The sequence below is a fragment of the Gossypium arboreum genome, chromosome 1 (assembly GCF_025698485.1).
Source record: "Gossypium arboreum isolate Shixiya-1 chromosome 1, ASM2569848v2, whole genome shotgun sequence".
Classification (NCBI taxonomy): Eukaryota; Viridiplantae; Streptophyta; class Magnoliopsida; order Malvales; family Malvaceae; genus Gossypium; species Gossypium arboreum.
The window spans coordinates 120,991,862-121,009,307 of record NC_069070.1 but is presented as its reverse complement, the minus strand read 5'-3'; the positions used below and the strand labels follow the sequence as shown (position 1 = coordinate 121,009,307).

General features: G+C 30.0%; 3 protein-coding genes across 3 annotated transcripts; 2 read left to right on the top strand and 1 right to left on the bottom strand.

Annotated features, from left to right (window-relative positions):
- The first annotated feature begins 1,708 nt into the window (after positions 1-1,708).
- Positions 1,709-6,467, top strand: LOC108480623 (galactokinase-like). Its single transcript, XM_017783675.2, has 13 exons — positions 1,709-2,019; positions 2,757-2,941; positions 3,166-3,212; positions 3,687-3,781; positions 3,896-3,978; positions 4,046-4,114; positions 4,214-4,399; positions 4,495-4,629; positions 4,771-4,905; positions 5,176-5,246; positions 5,395-5,472; positions 5,925-6,066; positions 6,155-6,467. Exons 1-13 carry the CDS (start codon positions 1,857-1,859, stop codon positions 6,263-6,265), a joined length of 1,500 nt encoding a protein of 499 aa, XP_017639164.1. The 5' UTR covers positions 1,709-1,856; the 3' UTR covers positions 6,266-6,467.
- Positions 6,468-11,259: 4,792 nt separating this feature from the next.
- Positions 11,260-13,146, top strand: LOC108480856 (uncharacterized). Its single transcript, XM_017783978.2, has 4 exons — positions 11,260-11,518; positions 11,714-12,358; positions 12,448-12,580; positions 12,666-13,146. Exons 2-4 carry the CDS (start codon positions 11,881-11,883, stop codon positions 12,724-12,726), a joined length of 672 nt encoding a protein of 223 aa, XP_017639467.1. The 5' UTR covers positions 11,260-11,518; positions 11,714-11,880; the 3' UTR covers positions 12,727-13,146.
- Positions 13,147-15,391: 2,245 nt separating this feature from the next.
- On the bottom strand, positions 15,392-16,474 carry LOC108482077 (cell wall / vacuolar inhibitor of fructosidase 1). The gene has a single exon (XM_017785182.2). It carries the CDS (start codon positions 16,167-16,169, stop codon positions 15,651-15,653), a length of 519 nt encoding a protein of 172 aa, XP_017640671.1. The 5' UTR covers positions 16,170-16,474; the 3' UTR covers positions 15,392-15,650.
- Positions 16,475-17,446: the final 972 nt, after the last annotated feature.

The following is a 17,446-nucleotide window of genomic DNA, read 5'->3' as shown; positions in this document are numbered from 1 at the left end:
GATTAATTTTTTTTTAATTATTGTAACTTTAAAAGAAATTTACTTTAAACTTGAAAATTCGATTTTATTTCAACATAAAAAAAGTTTAATAATTTTGATCCAAATTTTAAGTTTTAGGCACTATTTTTAAGGCATTCACATGAAAATGTTGAACCATGAATTGGCGCTTTCACATGTGGACCTAAGCATGTCGGTGGCATTTATAATTAATGTTAAAAGTTTGTTATTGATCATTATATTATGTGGAAATTATGAATTTAATCTCTGTTTTTAATTTAATTAATTTTAATTCTTTAATTTTTTATTTAGTTAATATTAATTTTATATTTTAAAATTTGAAATTTTAGTTCTAATTTAATTTGTGGTAATTAAATTTGTTTAGTTATGTTCAATTATTAGTCTCGTACTATGCGTATAATTGTAAATTTAGTCCACGTTCTCTAATCGAATCATTTCAAGCCTCTATGCTTTTCGAATTTTGAAATTTTAGCCCTGACGGAAATGGTAGCTGTTAATCTATTAACTGCATTTTTAGTGAGTAATATGTGGGAATAACAAGTTGACTTAATATGTATGCCGCTTCAGATTATGGAAATAGCAGAACTTGACTTAATGAGTTTAACAATTTAAATTTGGTGAGGACTTGAATTTTAAAATTCAAAAAGTACAAAGACTAAAAATGACCAAATTAAAGTATAGGGACTAAATTCACAACATTCATAAAGTAGAGAGACTAATAGCAAAATTTAACTTATAATTAATCATCTAAATGTAGTATAAACATGGAAAAATTATTTGATACATTGTCAGTGAAGTTACTTCACAAACATGATTAGGAGGTTGACAAGAATTACTTTTCAACACGTTAAATTTAAACTATTCATGAAATAAGCAAATACATGTTTACAATTTAATCCATATATTCGAATACATTCCATATTGAAGTTTTTCCGGCATTTAACATTTAAGCTAATGGCTAGGCTAATAAAAGGAATTGGTTAATGTAATACTGATAATATAAGAACTTAATTAGAACGTTTTAACGTTTAGAGATTAATTTAAAATTAAAACTATAATTCGAGGACCTCTAATGTAATAGCCCTTCTTTACGTTACACTGATTTTATTATTATATAATAATTATCGTTTTTGTTGGGATTGGAGTATTGAAACGTTATCCAAATTCCTACACAGAAACGTGTAGTATATATTCTCTATTAGATGCTAGAATTTTCGAGTTTAACTATTTAATATGAATTAATATTCAATAAATTATTTAAAAAATTAAAATAAATTACAATTTTTAAGTGAAAATTAAATTTTAATAAAGTAGAATGACTAAATTTTAAAATTTTATAATTAGTTTTATATTTCAAATTGGGTAAAGTATAAAATAATTACTTTTGCTTGTTTCAAATTATATTTTAGTCACTTATATTTAAAATGTTACGTTTTAATTACGTAGGATTGCCGTTAGAAAGATAACGAAACTTAATGGTAGAGTGACTACATCGTAATAAAACGATAACGAAAGTGATTAAAACGTAATATTTCAAATATAAATAATTAAAATGTAATCTGAGACAAAAAAAAATACTATTTTTATAATTTTTCCATTTAAACATAAACATTAATTCGTGATTTACGTATTATTTAATACTTTTAATTGCAAATTGATATATTTATCCTTATGGACATAATACCTCAGAAAATGCCATAAAAATTGTAAATGAAAAAGATTGATTTTAATATTTAAAGCATTATTATAAAACGAATAACGATCAAATTATTCCTTAAGATAAACAGAGTAATTATTGAAAGGAAAAAAAAGAGTAGCGGTGGTCATCAGAGAGAGCAATGGCGAACCACGGTGAGCTTCCGATTCCAATATACTCTTCGCTTGAACCGGTGTACGGAGAAGGAACACAGCTTGAAGAAGCTAAGCTTCGATTCGGTAAACTGAAGTCCAAGTTTCTCGAAGTATTCGGTCACCCTCCCGAAGTCTTCGCTCGATCTCCAGGTCTGTTTTTCTCTGTTCGAATTAGCTAAACAGTAAACACTAAGCGAGATTCTTTTTTTGTTGCGTGGTTAAGAAAATGTTTGGCTTGAAATCGCACTAGAATTTTCTGTTTGTTTGCTGAGAAACACTGTTTGAATTCTTTTTATTTTCGTTGCGTGGTTCAGAAACTGTTTAAATTGAATTCGCACTAGAATTTTTTGTTTGCTTGCTGAGAAACACTGTGAGAAAAAACTGGTTGAATTCTTTTTTTTGGTCGCGTGGATAAGAAAATGTTTGATTCGAATTCGCATTAGAGTTTTCTGATTGTTTGCTGAGAAACACTGTGAGAAAAACTGTTTGAATTCTTTTTTTTCGTTGCACGGTTAAGAAAATGTTAATTTGAATTCGCACTAGAATTCTCTGACTGGTAGCTGAGAAACACTGAGAAAAAATCGTTTGAATTTTTTTTATTTTGTTGCATGGTTAAGAAATTGTTTAATTTGAACTCGCACTAGAATTTTCTGTTTTTGGTTGCGTGGTTAATAAAATGTTTAATTTGAATTCGCATTAGAGTTTTCTGATTGTTTCCTGAGAAACACTGAGAAAAATTGTTTGAATTCCTTTTTTTTTTTTCGTTGCATGGTTAAGAAAATATTTTATTCAAATTCGGATCAGAATTTTGTGATTGTTTTCTGAGAAAATGGGCTGGAAAAAAAATATTTCAAATTCCTTGATCATTAATGGCTATTTACCTACAGGGAGAGTGAACTTGATTGGAGAACATATTGACTATGAAGGATACTCGGTCTTGCCGATGGCAATCCGGCAAGACACCATTGTTGCAATTCGAAAGTGCAACAAAGGAGAGGCTGAAAAGCTTATCCGAATAGCTAACGTCAATGATAAGTACACTACTTGTATTTATCCTGCTGATCCTAACCAGGTTTGGTTTGAGTTTTCATTCTTAATCAATTTTTAGCCTTAAGGTTTTTCTTTCGTTTATGGCTATTGAATTGGTTAAGTAACTTGCTAAACGTTTCTTTGATAGTTTATATATATTTGATTTCCATCCACTGATTGCATTAGTTCTTGCATGTTCTATGGATCTATTTTCTTAAGAATTACTCTGGATTTGGGGTCGAATTAACTGACATTGTTGATTTTCAGGCAATTGACTTGAAAAACCATAGATGGGGTCATTATTTTATTTGTGGGTGAGATATCGAATTCTTTTGGTCCATATATCTTGTTTCTAATTCTAATTCGAAGTTGATATACAAGTTATATTTAAAATGGCATAGGTTTTTTACAGTTAAATATCTGGGAGGTCCCTGTATTATAGGAAATGAATCAAACTAGTCCCTTTATTATTAAATGGATCTTTTTAGTCCCTCTACTATTAAAAAGAATCAAATAAGAGTCAAGTTGTAACAGAGTAAACATTTTCTAAATAAAAAATGCCTTTCTCAATTGCAGTTGAATTCCAAATTTAAATCTATTCGAATTTGGCTTTTCTTATCTTTTTTAATAGCACAAGGACTAAATTGATCCATTTAATAGTAGAGGGACTAATTTGATGAGATCACTATAATATAGGGACCTCTCAGGTATATTCTTCAATTTTTTACTGTTATTATGGTTCCATAGTCTTCTCAAATGGTGATTTTAGTATTGCTTACATTCTCCAGGTATAAAGGTTATTATGAATATGCCAAGTCAAAAGGAGTAGATGTCGGTGTGCCTGTTGGTCTTGATGTTCTTATTGATGGAACAGTTCCTACTGGTATTCTTTTATATCAGTTACAAGTAGACTGAGATTCTGATTCTAAATGAATAAAAGTTTACCTTTGTATGCTCCTACAGAAAACTTGACTGTTATCTTACGTTTTTTACATAGGTTCTGGTCTATCAAGCTCTGCCGCTTTTGTTTGTTCATCTACAATTGCTATTATGGCTGCTTTTGGTGTTAACTTTCCAAAGGTATGCTATCTTCACTTTGGTAATCACAATTCAATGTCTGAAAATTTAATATCTGTTCTTTAAACAGAAAGAAATTGCCCAAGTTACATGTGATTGTGAACAGCACATTGGAACGCAGTCCGGTGGGATGGACCAGGTTATACTTTTTCCGGAATCATCATGATGTTTAACAAGCTACCAAATTTGATTTACTTTGTTATCACTGAAAATGTTCACACCTGTTCCATTATGACAGGCAATCTCCGTGATGGCTAAAAACGGGTTTGCTGAACTAATAGATTTCAATCCTATTCGTGCAACTGATGTGCAACTCCCTCCTGGTGGTACCTTTGTAATAGCCCATTCATTGGCTGAATCTAAAAAGGCTGTTACAGCCGCTACAAATTATAATAACAGAGTTGTTGAATGTCGATTGGCTGCTGTAAGTTATATTGCAACTTTGAGGGATTCGTATCTATTGTCTTTGTTATGGAAATTCTTATAATCTGCATGTTTTTGTCTTTTTTGAAATTTCAGATCGTGCTTGGTATAAAGCTGGGAATGAAGTCACAGGAGGCAATAGCAAAAGTCAAAACTCTTTCTGATGTTGAAGGGTTATGTGTTAAATTTGCCAAGGGTCACGGTTTAAATGATCCTGTACTTGCTGTCAAGGTTTCTATCATTTATTTTCCCGCCTCTGAAATATTATGGTCTATGTTATAATCTCAGTTGCCAATATTTAAATTTTCATGGAATTTCTTTATCTTCTAGTATTTGAAACTATATATATATATATATTACCTTTTGCTGCAGGAATATTTGAAGGAGAAGCCATATACTGCCGAAGAAATTGAGAAAATCACTGAGAAACATCTTCCATCAATCTTGGGCGATAACCCAACTTCATTGGATGTGCTAAAAGCAGCCAAGCACTTCAAGTTGCAGCAGGTACTTCTCTTAGGCTGAAGTTGAATAGAATTGTTTTTCAAATCAATATTATAATTAGCTATGATGTAGATTTTATATATATACACTTGGCACTTATATTTCATTTTTATATTTTTCTTCTGTTACATCTGCATGTTTAAATACTAGCAAGATCTTTGAACTGCTTTGGGAAATTCACAAAGAAAATCGCCTCTTTAATTCTTGTTTCTTTAATTCTTGTTTCCATTTATCGCACTTATATTTCATTTATCGCTTGATTCTAATTTCCAGAGAGCTGCTCACGTGTTCTCTGAAGCCAACCGTGTTCATGCTTTCAAGGAAACCGTGGAGTCGAACTTAAGGTGACCTTTTATGGCTATAGTTCTTTATATGTCCCTATCCTGATTTTTGACTGTGCAATGGAGCTATATTCCTCTGCCTGGATATTGAACCTTGCCTATTAATGTTCGATTCCTTTTTATATTAATGAAAACTAAACCCATTTTGTAGTGAGGAGGAAAAACTGAAGAAGCTCGGCGATCTTATGAATGATAGCCACGACAGCTGTAGTGTTCTCTATGAATGCAGGTACAACTATCACACATATGCTTACAGTATATTGGAGTTTTTTTTTTTGGTAAAAGGGTAGAAATAGCATCCTTTAGTCCAAACTAGGATATAATCAAAACCAAAACAAAAAAGATAATACAATCCCCGTGCCCGTTGTAACTAAATGGTGCACACCTAGATTACCAAGTCTACCAGCACGAACAAAAGAAATAGACTGAAAATCCCAAAATGAGTCCACGAGCTTCGACAAGGTGTAGGCCGAAGCATAGACATGTCATGATCCGCACTCTTGTGCATATTCACTACCATGAATGAATCTCCTTTAGCTAGTTTGAAAGCCAAAGTGAAGGCCCTCACCTCAACTAAGGCCGGCACTTGTAATTGCACTTTGTTTCAATTGACAAGTCCGCATATTGTCGTAGTCACCAGTAACCATCACTTATTATCTTTTCTTGTTTCATCTAAATCAGCTGCCCGGAGTTGGAGGAACTAGTAAAAGTATGCCGAAACAATGGTGCTCTAGGAGCAAGGCTGACCGGAGCAGGATGGGGTGGTTGCACAGTTGCGTTAGTAAAAGAGAGTATCGTACCCCAGTTCATTGCCAATTTGACGGTATAACATTTATCACCCCTAATTTTTTCGCTCATATTTTGACGGATACAGGAAACAAAGAATATTAACATTTTTTATTGTATACCAGGAACAATTCTACAAATCTAGGATTGACAAAGGTATGATCAACAAAAATGACCTTGGTCTCTATGTTTTTGCCTCAAAACCATCAAGTGGTGCAGCTATTATTAAATTCTAGTATGCTTTTAACTTAATGTGTACTCTTCCACTATATATTTTTTAGCTTTTTATGTGAAGATACCATATAAAAGATAATAGAATAAAACTCATTTTGAGATAGATTAACATTATTAAATTTCAATAAGATTTGATTGTTTTTTATATAAGATATTTGTGATTTTCGCAAAATTGGAATATACAGATCTTCCTTAATATTCGAATACGTTTATTATTCATATTAAATTATCCTTTGAATATTTGAAACATGTTAAATATTTGTATATAGTAGGTATAAAATATTCTTAAAAAATTACAATGTAAAGCATATAATTGGATATTCAGTCAATTGAGTTTGAGCTTAATTGGTATCGGCATTGTTGTCAGTGTAAGAAGAAGTGGGTTCGAATGTATTGAAACGTATTATTTGCTTATTTAAGGGTTAGAGAGAAGTTACGGGTAGTTTAGGTTTTATATCAAAAATAAAGATTAATAATCGTGACATTATATTCATATGAAATGAAGTAAATAAAACTCATTATTCACAAAAATAAAATGAATTCAGATATCTTTTATTTAAATTTCTGTCCATTATTTTTAAAACGAAAATAACTTTAAATAATAAATATTTGAGAGTTAATATCTATATTTGTTTTAAATTTATTATAAATATAAATTAAAATATTTGAGAATTCAAATCCAAATATTATCACATCCATTATTTATGAATGAATCCATAATCTAAATATGCAAAATGTGAATCAGATATTTGTAGACATCATACCCCTCCCTAATTAAAGCTTGATATGGGTCCATTCAAATCTTATAAATATATAAATGAATGAATGTAACAATGCACCCACCCCAATTGGGGTAACAAAAAGGAGGATCCCACATGGTAGGGCACATATGTAAAGCAAAACATGTATATTTTCATATTTTATCTTTTGGAAATGTGATAATTTATTTGAAATTTTTATGTACCCTTTGCTTTTACTAAAGAAAATGGTGTCAGCATATAATTATACACCCATATTTATCCAGCTAGACTGCTGTGGAGCTGAATTTTGAACCCTATTAAGGCATGAATATGAGTTACATTTTTAGTAAGACTCTAAATTTGAACTTTGTGGTGAGAAAAAAAATAAAAAAAATAATAATTTAGGGTTTACCTGGACTTGATTTAATATATTATCAAAATTTAATATGATTATAAGATATAAGAAAATTTAAAAAGAAAAAGAGAATGGAGATAGAGATAGAGATAAATCTAATTAAGTTATTTTTTAGGTATCGAAAAAAAATTGAGTTTTGGTTTGATTGGCATGGACATTGATGCCAATACAGGGGGACGTGAGTTTAAGTGCGTTGAAGCTCACTATTTTCCTATTTACGGGTATATAATCAAAATCTATAATAAGATTATTTAAAAAAATGCTACAACTACAAAAATTGGGGATTGGGTTGTTCTATTTGTTTGATAAAATGAAAAATTAAGTGTTGAAATTTTTGTATTAAATTTTATAAGTATAATAAATTATTGTTTGATAAATTAGTAAAATTAAGTAATTAATATAATTACATTGTTTGATAAAATGAATAGATTAAAATATGCCATAAGTCCATGTATTCTTCAGTAAATTTACAATTTAGTCATTATACTTTTATTTTTAGAAATTTAGTTGTTTTATTTTTAGAATCCAAAATTTAAGTTACTTTGCTAGTAAGTGAGTATTTGCTTCTTCTTTTTTAAATTAACAGTATTACTAATTGGACTGAGTTTTGAAATTGAAAAGAAAATACTAAATTCACGAAAATAAAAGTACTGAAGCTAATTTCAATTTTATGAAGAGTGCAAGGACCTATGTCATATTTTAACCAAATAAATTTTATTTTTAATATCTATTCCTTAATTTCAATATTTTACATAATTTTGAGTAAAAGTTAATGTGATAATTTGAATATCTCATCTATTTCTAACATAATATATTTTACTTCTAATTGCTTTTCATATTTATTATAACTGATTTAAAAGTTAGATATGATTATATAATGAAATATGGTCCATCTATTTGCTATTTTCTTAGTGTTAAATCATAAAATTATTGTTGAAAACCTCATGATGGGTTCAAAAGTTTTTTAAACAATGATTGATAGATTTTACTTCTAATTGGTTTTCATATTTTTATTAGAAAAATGATCTTTTTTTTGAATAATTTTATTATAAGTTTTGATTATATTTGTTCTTTTTAAAACAATGCCTAGAACTACCTATAGCCCCTTCTCAACCCATAAATAAGAGGATAATGCACTTCAACACACTTAAACCCGCATTCTCCTACATTAGCAACAATGCCTATGCCGATTGAGCTAAGACTCAATCAACTAATTACTACTTATTCATACGTGAAAATTATATCAATTTAATTGAATAGGGATATATAAAATAAATAAGAAAAAAACAAAATGATGTATTAATTTATTCTTTTATGAAATTGTATAAAATAAGTAGTAGTACGATTAAGTTGGTAAGTAAGATTGGTTTGAAAATGAGTTGAAATCTACCATGTAAATGATAAATTGATGATGAATAGTGAATAACGTAATGTGAATTGAACATTAAAACCCTAGTAATTAGTTGGGTTGAGTTAGATATAATCGACATGCCAAATATGCGCTTATGCGCCAGTATGCACTTCATGTGCCAGATATGCGTTTGGTACGCCAGAATGCACTTCAGTGCCAGTTTGGTGTGTTGGTTGGACTATTCGAGTATTTGTCTGAATCCAACTCAAGTTAATAGGGGTTATAAACGATAAGCATGATGAATAATACCAAAACAATTTTATTCGATGCTATAGAAATGGAATATGTTTGTATGTGTTTTGTTGTAAGAATACATGTAATCTATTGTGCCACTCAGATGAAAACAAGCACTGAGAGGACCAAAATGAATACGCACGAGTGATAGACTCCAAGAAAGGATAGATAGGTAAGTGAAGTGATATAATTGTGAAAGCTGAATGAATTTATGTCAATGTTGTAAATGTCTAAATGTTGAATTCTTAGTTGAAAATAGACACTAAATGGCTATTGGAAAAGTAATTAACAAATGAATAGAATTCATTTAATAGGATGAATGGCTTAGTTGGTTGATTGGCCATTTGGTATGTACATGTTCTAGTGTGAAGATGAATATGCAATGTTTGGTATTAATCATATATAGATAAATTACATGTTGTATGCATAATGGTATATTGAAAATGTTATGCTTTACTATTTTAAATTATGAAAGTACCACTGAGCTTATTGTTCAGCGTATGGTTTGTTTTCTCCGTAAGCAGGTTTAGGTATCTCTTGAAACCCTGGGACTTGAAGCCAACAACCAAACTATCGTTTCCGACCCTACAAAATTTGTTTAAAGTAACTTATTTTGGTCATTTTGGGCATCTACCTAGGAGACTCATGTTAAAAGTCTTAAATATTAAGTTACATATATGGTATAATTCTTGTTAATGTTTTGGTTTTGTGTTGAAAAGGGTTTTAGTTTATGTGGAATCTGTGAAATGGTTTTATGAAATTTTAGGTTCATTTTTAACTTGTACTAGGTAGATTTTTCTGAGAACAGTGAGTCACGTTGTAAAGTGGAACCTCTAACGTTGCGACAAGAAATAAAGTAAAATTCTAGGTGACGACACCATTGCTCAAGGTCATGACGAGCACCAAACAAAGAGTTGTGTCGCGAAGAGAAACCCTCGACGTCGCGACGTGAACCTAATGTTTTAAAGTTTTACAATTAAGTCTTTTTTCTTTTTTTTTTTACTTCGGGTTAGCAAAAGAACTTTCATAAGCTTATATAAGACCTGAAAATGGTTGTGTATCATTTTATACACTCACTTTAGTTAAATATGAATGTTTACATGATTTGTAAATAAATGTATTTGATCGTAGTTGCTTCGGCAACGAATGTGGCACCTTATAACTCAGACCCGATGATCGAGTCAGGTAATAGGGTGTTACATTTTTTACATGTTCGGTTGATGAGAAAATGAGCATGTTTGATAAGAAAAAGCAAATACAAATTAAAAAAAATGTAAAAAGTAAATATAAAAACATTTTAAAGTTTTTCAAATATATTTTATAATTTCTAGAATAGGAACTAAAATTACATATTTTGTAAACATTGAACGTTAAATTGATTGATTTTTTTAGATTTAAGATCAAATTTATATAATGTGTAAACATCGGACTAAATTTGTTATTAGGCTAATAAAAAACCCCATGTTAGACTTCTATTACTAAGTTAACGGCAACAGTAACTAAAATATATAATTTTAAAAAGCTGAGCGACAAAAAAAAAATCATAGTTAAGTGACCAAGATAAAACAAACTGAATAAGGTGACTATTTTTGTAATTTAATTAAAAATTAAATTTTGCATAAAAAATCATTTATTTCAATTAACAACTAAAAAGTGTCATAATCTTATATATTGTATTAAAAACATCACAAGAATGTGCACGTTAGGAAACATCAAAGCATTGATGGTGGTAACGTAAGAGAAAGGGATAAAAGTAAATTTTAGTCTCTTAATTTGATATTTTTTTAATTTGATCCTTAAACTTTTTTTGTTCGCATTAGTTTTAGAAATTTTTAATTTTTTCAATTTAATCCTAAACTTAATTCTTAAACTCTCTTTTGAGTGTCATGTCATCACTTAAAAATTTTAAAATATTGTATAAAATCTGAAAGATACAAGAAAAAGTTATTAAGAAATTATATATATTTTCAATTTTCATAAAGTTTTCAAGGGAATGTTATGGTATAATTTTAAAGCTTCATGTCCTTCAATGGAACCTACATTTTGTAGAATAAATTGAAAAATCTACCAATTTATAGGATTGATGTGGACCGAAAAATAGGGACTAAAATGAACAAAATCGTCAAATTCAGGGGCTAAATGTTGATTTATCCTAACAGAAATAATGAGAAAAACGGAAAGGGACGCCCACCGATGGGGACTGCATCGTGTCGGTGCAGTTTATATTTAAAAACACAACGAATATCCCAAAAATATGGTACCTTTTTTTCTCTCTGTTTGGTTACAGAGAAAGTGAAGTTTCCATTTGTTCTAGCAGTTTCAAATTTCCCTCATTTCTGTAGTTTTTGAATCCAAATCTCTTAAAATCTCTGCACTGCTTTCATTTCCACCTTGTTCTGTATACTCTTTTTTCCCCTTAAAATCGGATCTGGGATCTTTCTACTTTCTTTCAAAGGTATTTTCTTTTTTATTTTCTGATATGATTTTTTTTTTGATAAATGAAGCATTTTCTTTACTGGGTATTGATGAATATTGGGTTTTGATTGCTATATTTTCTGGGTTTGTGTTGCTATTATTTGTAACAAAGCATTGTTGATCCTTTTTGGACATTTTGGAATTATCTATTGAAATTTTTATATGATGGATGCAGGGTCTGATATTAAGGGCTTCATTGGGCAAAACTTATAAGGCTTGTATATTAAGTTAAATTTAAGCTGCTATTGTGATTTTAAAGCTTGAAAGTTGCTAAATATATCTTCGTGGGAGGCCATTTATTGTGTAGGGGCTGATTCTTAAGGTTGTGCTTTGGATTTGTCCATGGATGAGATGGTTTCTAAGTTTAAAGATTTAGAACTTGGCCTTGAAAATGGAGTAGCTCTTAGTGTAGGTGAAGATTCTAGGTTTTCTAAGGTTGAAGTCAGTTCCGTCGAGGGGTCTTTGTCCAGTGATGCTTCGAATTCCGGTAGGGTTTGTGTCGAGAATTTGCTGTCGGTTAATGTAGAGGGACAAGAGGATAAAAGTGGTAAGGAGAATAAGTTAGTGAAGGAGAAACGTAAAAGCTTGGGTAACAAGAAACCTCCTAAACCTCCTAGGCCACCTAGAGCTCCGTCGTTGGGGGCGGCTGATCAGAAACTAATCAAGGAAATTGCAGAACTTGCACGGTTGAAGCGTGCGAGAATCGAACGGATGAAAGCATTGAAGAAATTGAAAGCTACTAAGCCGGCAACATCTTCTAGTAGCCACATGTTTGCAATGGTGTTCACTATCATTTTTTGTCTTGTCATAATGTTTCAAGGTAATGTTTACTTGTAAAAAGATGTCTCGGTTTCCCAGCTATCGAATACGGGCTAAATGTTTCTCTCTTTTTTCGCTCGTTTTTCACAGGAATGTCTCCTGGAAGCACACCGTCGACTTACCAAGGCTCTCCTTCCCCAGCAGAAAGTGGTTTAACCTCACTTCAATCCTCCGGAAATCCATCAGCAAGCGTTCGAAATCAACCCGATTCTCAATCTCCCTAGTACGTAGCACTCAACTCAATACGTTCGTTACCGTAACTTAGTGATCAAGGAACTAATTCCCGATAACCCTTTTCTGTTCTTCAGTTTAGTGGAACAGGTTGCAGGTTTAGAATCCCATGGAAAGCTATCAAAATCTTCTGGATGAAAGTACAATTGTGTGTTTCACTGCAAAAGCCATATATATTTTTTCATGGTAATTTATATCCCTTGTATATATGATGTTATGGAGTTAAATTACCATGTAAAAAATCTTTGGTCATGGTTCTCAATAATCTTATGTAATTTTTTTCCATAAAAGACATCCCATTAATAAAATATATATGGTTTAGGGTATTTCTTGTTTTTTTTTTAATCATATTATTTAGGGTGGATTTGGATGAGCGGTGTGTTTATTTATAGTTAGTATAAAAACAGCGGTGATAGTAAGATTATGCGAATCACTTATCCGAACTCAACCTTAAATGAAGATGTTTGAGCTTTTTATTTTTATTTGATTTTAGATGTGTAAATCAAACAATAAATAAATAAATAAATAATATTATTTTTGTCGAATTTTGAAGAAGAATTGAATGATGTGATGTGGGATTGTCAATGCCAGCTTTTGGATCCTGCATTTGGGTGTTACAGTGTTGATGTCATGTGGATTCACGTGGCCTCTTTTCTTTGTGTGTGTGTGTCTTTAATATTGTGATCTGGACTGGTCAACAATATCCCACTTAATTGGGTTATAATTTTTTTTATTCTAGTTTTGATTGTTTCGGATTTATTATTATTTTTAAATATATTTTATATACTTATATAAAAGATATGTAAAAATATTAAAATTAAAAAATTCATCAATTATATAAAAAGATTAAATGTTGAAGTGTCATCGGGTTTAAAGAGTGATAAAATGATCATTAAATAATTCGAAAGTTTTAATTTACGTATTAAGCTATTAAAATCGTTGTAGTATGGCCTTTATTGTTCACACTGTCTGTACCAATCGAAAGCTCTTATTTTCTTGCTTTTTCTTATTTTTGTTTTTTTCCATAAAATTGTTTTGAGTATTATGAATTTGTGAAGTAAAATCTAAATAACTTTCTTCTCCAATATTCAATATTGCTCATTAGATCGATTTGGATCTAATAAATGTTTTTCTACTTATTGATGGGTATTGATCTATTGTATCAATCGTCGAATTGTCGCTCGAAGCTCGCTAGTCGGACTTTTTGAAAAAAATGTTTAGAAACCACTTTTGTAACTTTTTGAAGTTGAGTGACCAAAACATGAACTTGCTAATAGTTCAGTTACCTCAAGTGTAGTTTACCCAAAAAGAAAAGAATTTTGATATAATGCTTAGAGTAAGTCATAATCAACAACAACAACAAAAAATTTATTTGTTAGTGTTTATTTTAATTTGTTTAAAATATAATAGATTTATTGTTTTTCTATATATAATTTTTCATGCATAAATAATTCATATATATTTTTATCATTTTGTTTTATATATATATAATTTTCAAGAAAAATATAAAAATATTAAATATTAAAATTATATAAACTTATTAAATTATAAATGTTGTAAATAATGGGATTGTATCCAAGTATACATTACACATGATCTCAATGAAGTGTAAAAAACAATCGAATAGTTAAAAACAAAGACATTGGTTGATTTCAAGATTTGTAACTTAAATAATTCTGAAAAAACTTTGAAACTCTTTAAGGATTCTCTTCGACAAATATGAGAGAAACTCGTAATTTAAATTGAGAACTACAAGAGGATCATTAGGTATTTGTTTGAAAATTTGAATGGTGAAATGAGAGACCTCGACAAGAGAAAACCCATACTGAAAATCAATGATGATTTGACAGCCAAAAAAAGAGATCAGGGCTTGAGTAGTTCGAAAATTTGGTTTTATTTTCATGGATTTATAGTGATTATTGAAGCGATCTAATTATATGTTTGGACAGGGAAGAGAGAATGAAGTCTAATAGTACTGCTAGTTGAGGATGTGGCATATATGTGAAATGCCACATCATCATATAGTCATCCATGTCAATAAATTTAACGATCTGTTAACTTTTTCATTCAATCTAGCCAATTTGACAAAAACTAAATGTGTAAAATAAAAATTTAAAATTAAAATGTTGATAGAATGAAATGACAACAAAAGAAAAAATAGGAATCAATAAAGACAAAAGCTATGGATTTCATCCCATTATTATTTAAAAATTAAATTTTTGTTCCACTAATTTATCATAAATTGGATAGTATTTTTGAAAATTAAAAGGTAGTCCAATTGGATAACACTATTTATTTATATATAAAAGTATTTTGCGAATTGATGTCACTCACTAATTAGATCTTAACTCGGTTGTGAAATTACTTAAAACTATTTATTTTCATAACACAAAAAAATTATTTTGACAACATTATTGTGTTTTTATATTTTGACCTATTGTATTTATAATCTTAACTTTAACATTTCAACGAAAATCATATTTTATTTTTATTTCAACTTTTTTTTATAAAATTTGTTATATAAATTTATATTTGACCCACATAGTACGCTTTTTCATAAATTGGGATCACAGTTTAATCAGGTACCGATTTAATTGGAAAAAGATAAAAATATCCTCAATTTACAAAATAAATTGTATTATTTCGAGGTATTTCATTATTTTATATCTTTTATTTATATAAATATATATATAAGAAAAATTGAACCTATGTATTTTAATTTTCCTCATTTTATATTTTACCATTAAACTAAACCCTATTTTTTATTACCATTAATTTTTGTTATTAACGTATATGCAACAAATTAATACAAATTTACAAACAAATAAATTAAAAAGAAAAGCCAAATTTTCCACCTAGGTAAAGTGAAAGGACCAAACTCAAAATTAAACCAAAAAGGAAAAATAAAAGATGCTAAATCTACGGTTGAAATTTTTTCTCAACACTTAAATGACAACAACACTCCCAAACCCCAGACAGAATATAAAAAAATTCACAGCCAGAAAACTAAATTACACACACAAGCAATTCGTCACCAAAATCCCCCACAGTTTCAAATTCCATCAACCTTTAAGCAAAATCTTAACAATGGCGACGGCCACATCAGATAAGTTATGAATCAACTTATTCCGATCACTCAACGCCGCCAATTCCTGCGACCACGAAATCATCTTCTCACAAGAATCTGCTTCTTTAGCCGCATCCGATATCCCATCGGCGGCGAACTCGAACTGCCCTTTACTCAAAGCATCAATGGCTTGTGGAAGATTATACTTCACCACTGGTATATAAAGCTCGGCACAATAAGCTAATGCCCTCTCAATTTTAGGATCTGGGGTTCGGTTTATTTCGGCTCGGATGTAGCTCAATGTGTCGGTGGCGTTAGACAACATGGTGTCAGCCATTACACTGGCTAAACCTTTCACGTCTTTGCCATTGGAATTGGATTTTAAAGTGGAGATACATAGGTCATAGAAGGGTGTTTTTTTGCATATTTGGTCTACAAGATCATCATCACATTGGGTTGACGGGAAAGTGATTGTGAGGAGAATAAGGAGAAGTTTGAGAGAATGGGTGTTCATTTTGTGTGCGTTTATGTGTGGTGATGATGAGAAAAATGGCTATATGGATGGAAGGGGATGATTGATTGGCTTTGTTTGGAGTTTTTCTTTTTAAGATGGTGATTGGATTCATCTTGTTTTTATAGGAGGGTTAGAACATGAAAAGGGGTGCTTTTTTGGATTTGGATTTTGGTTTTTTATTTGGGGGGTTAAAGTTCTTTTTCTGTGTTCTCACATGAATCAATGCTAGGATGAGATGTTTTTTCTTTGTGTTCCCACATGAATCAATGCTAAGGTGAGCAATGCGTATGTTAGATTATCGGTTTTTAGTTCAATTGGTTGGTAGGTTTATTGGTCTAATTTTTATTTTGAATCGGTATTTCGATTGATTCTTAATCTAATCAATTCAGTTTAATTCTAAGAATAGTAATTAAATTACTTTGACAGGTATTAACTAGATTTGTCCATAGGTCGAACCTTTAGGCCTATTTGATTGGCCCGGACCTATCTCAACTAAAAAAATGAGCTTAAAATTTTACTTAAATCCAACTTGACTCATTCGTATTAATTTTTAATTTTTTATATTATATATATTTAAAAATGTTTCCCAACAAATTCTGGCTAGGCTTAGGCTAAAAGAGCCTTACCCAAGGCCTAACCAATTTTCTAATTGAGCTTTATTTTCTTTAGCTTTAGTCTATTTTTCAAATTTATATTTTTGTCAAAACCTTTATTATTTTTTGAGCAGGCCTTTTAGTCGAGTCATGGACAAATTTAGTATCAACACGTCAAATTGTACTTTTAGGAAGAGAATTTAGGTTCAAACTTTCGAGACAAAATTGATGATAAGAATAAACATTAACTCCGAAAAAATTATCTTCATGAATAGTAAAACGGACATAAAAAAATACAAAAAAAAATAGTTGATAGGTCTGTGTGTAATTAGGAGTGGACCTAGAAATTTTATATTAGGGGAGTTTGAGTTGAATTATAAATTTTGTTAGGATTAAATCGTGATTTTACCGTTATATTAACTTACAACTTCACAAAATTTGAAAAGGTTAAATTAAAATTTTACTAATTTAATATCCAAAATTTAAAATTTTTTGGTTTTATAATAGAGAGAACCTATAATACAAGGACCCATCAAATAATTTAACCACAAACAATCTTGCGAAAGCCAATACACTATTATTCGGTTAAAATATACCACGAGACTTATACTTTTAACAAATTGATAATTTAGTCCTTATACTTTTAGAGCATCTTCCAGTCAAATTAGACTTGTGATTAATTTC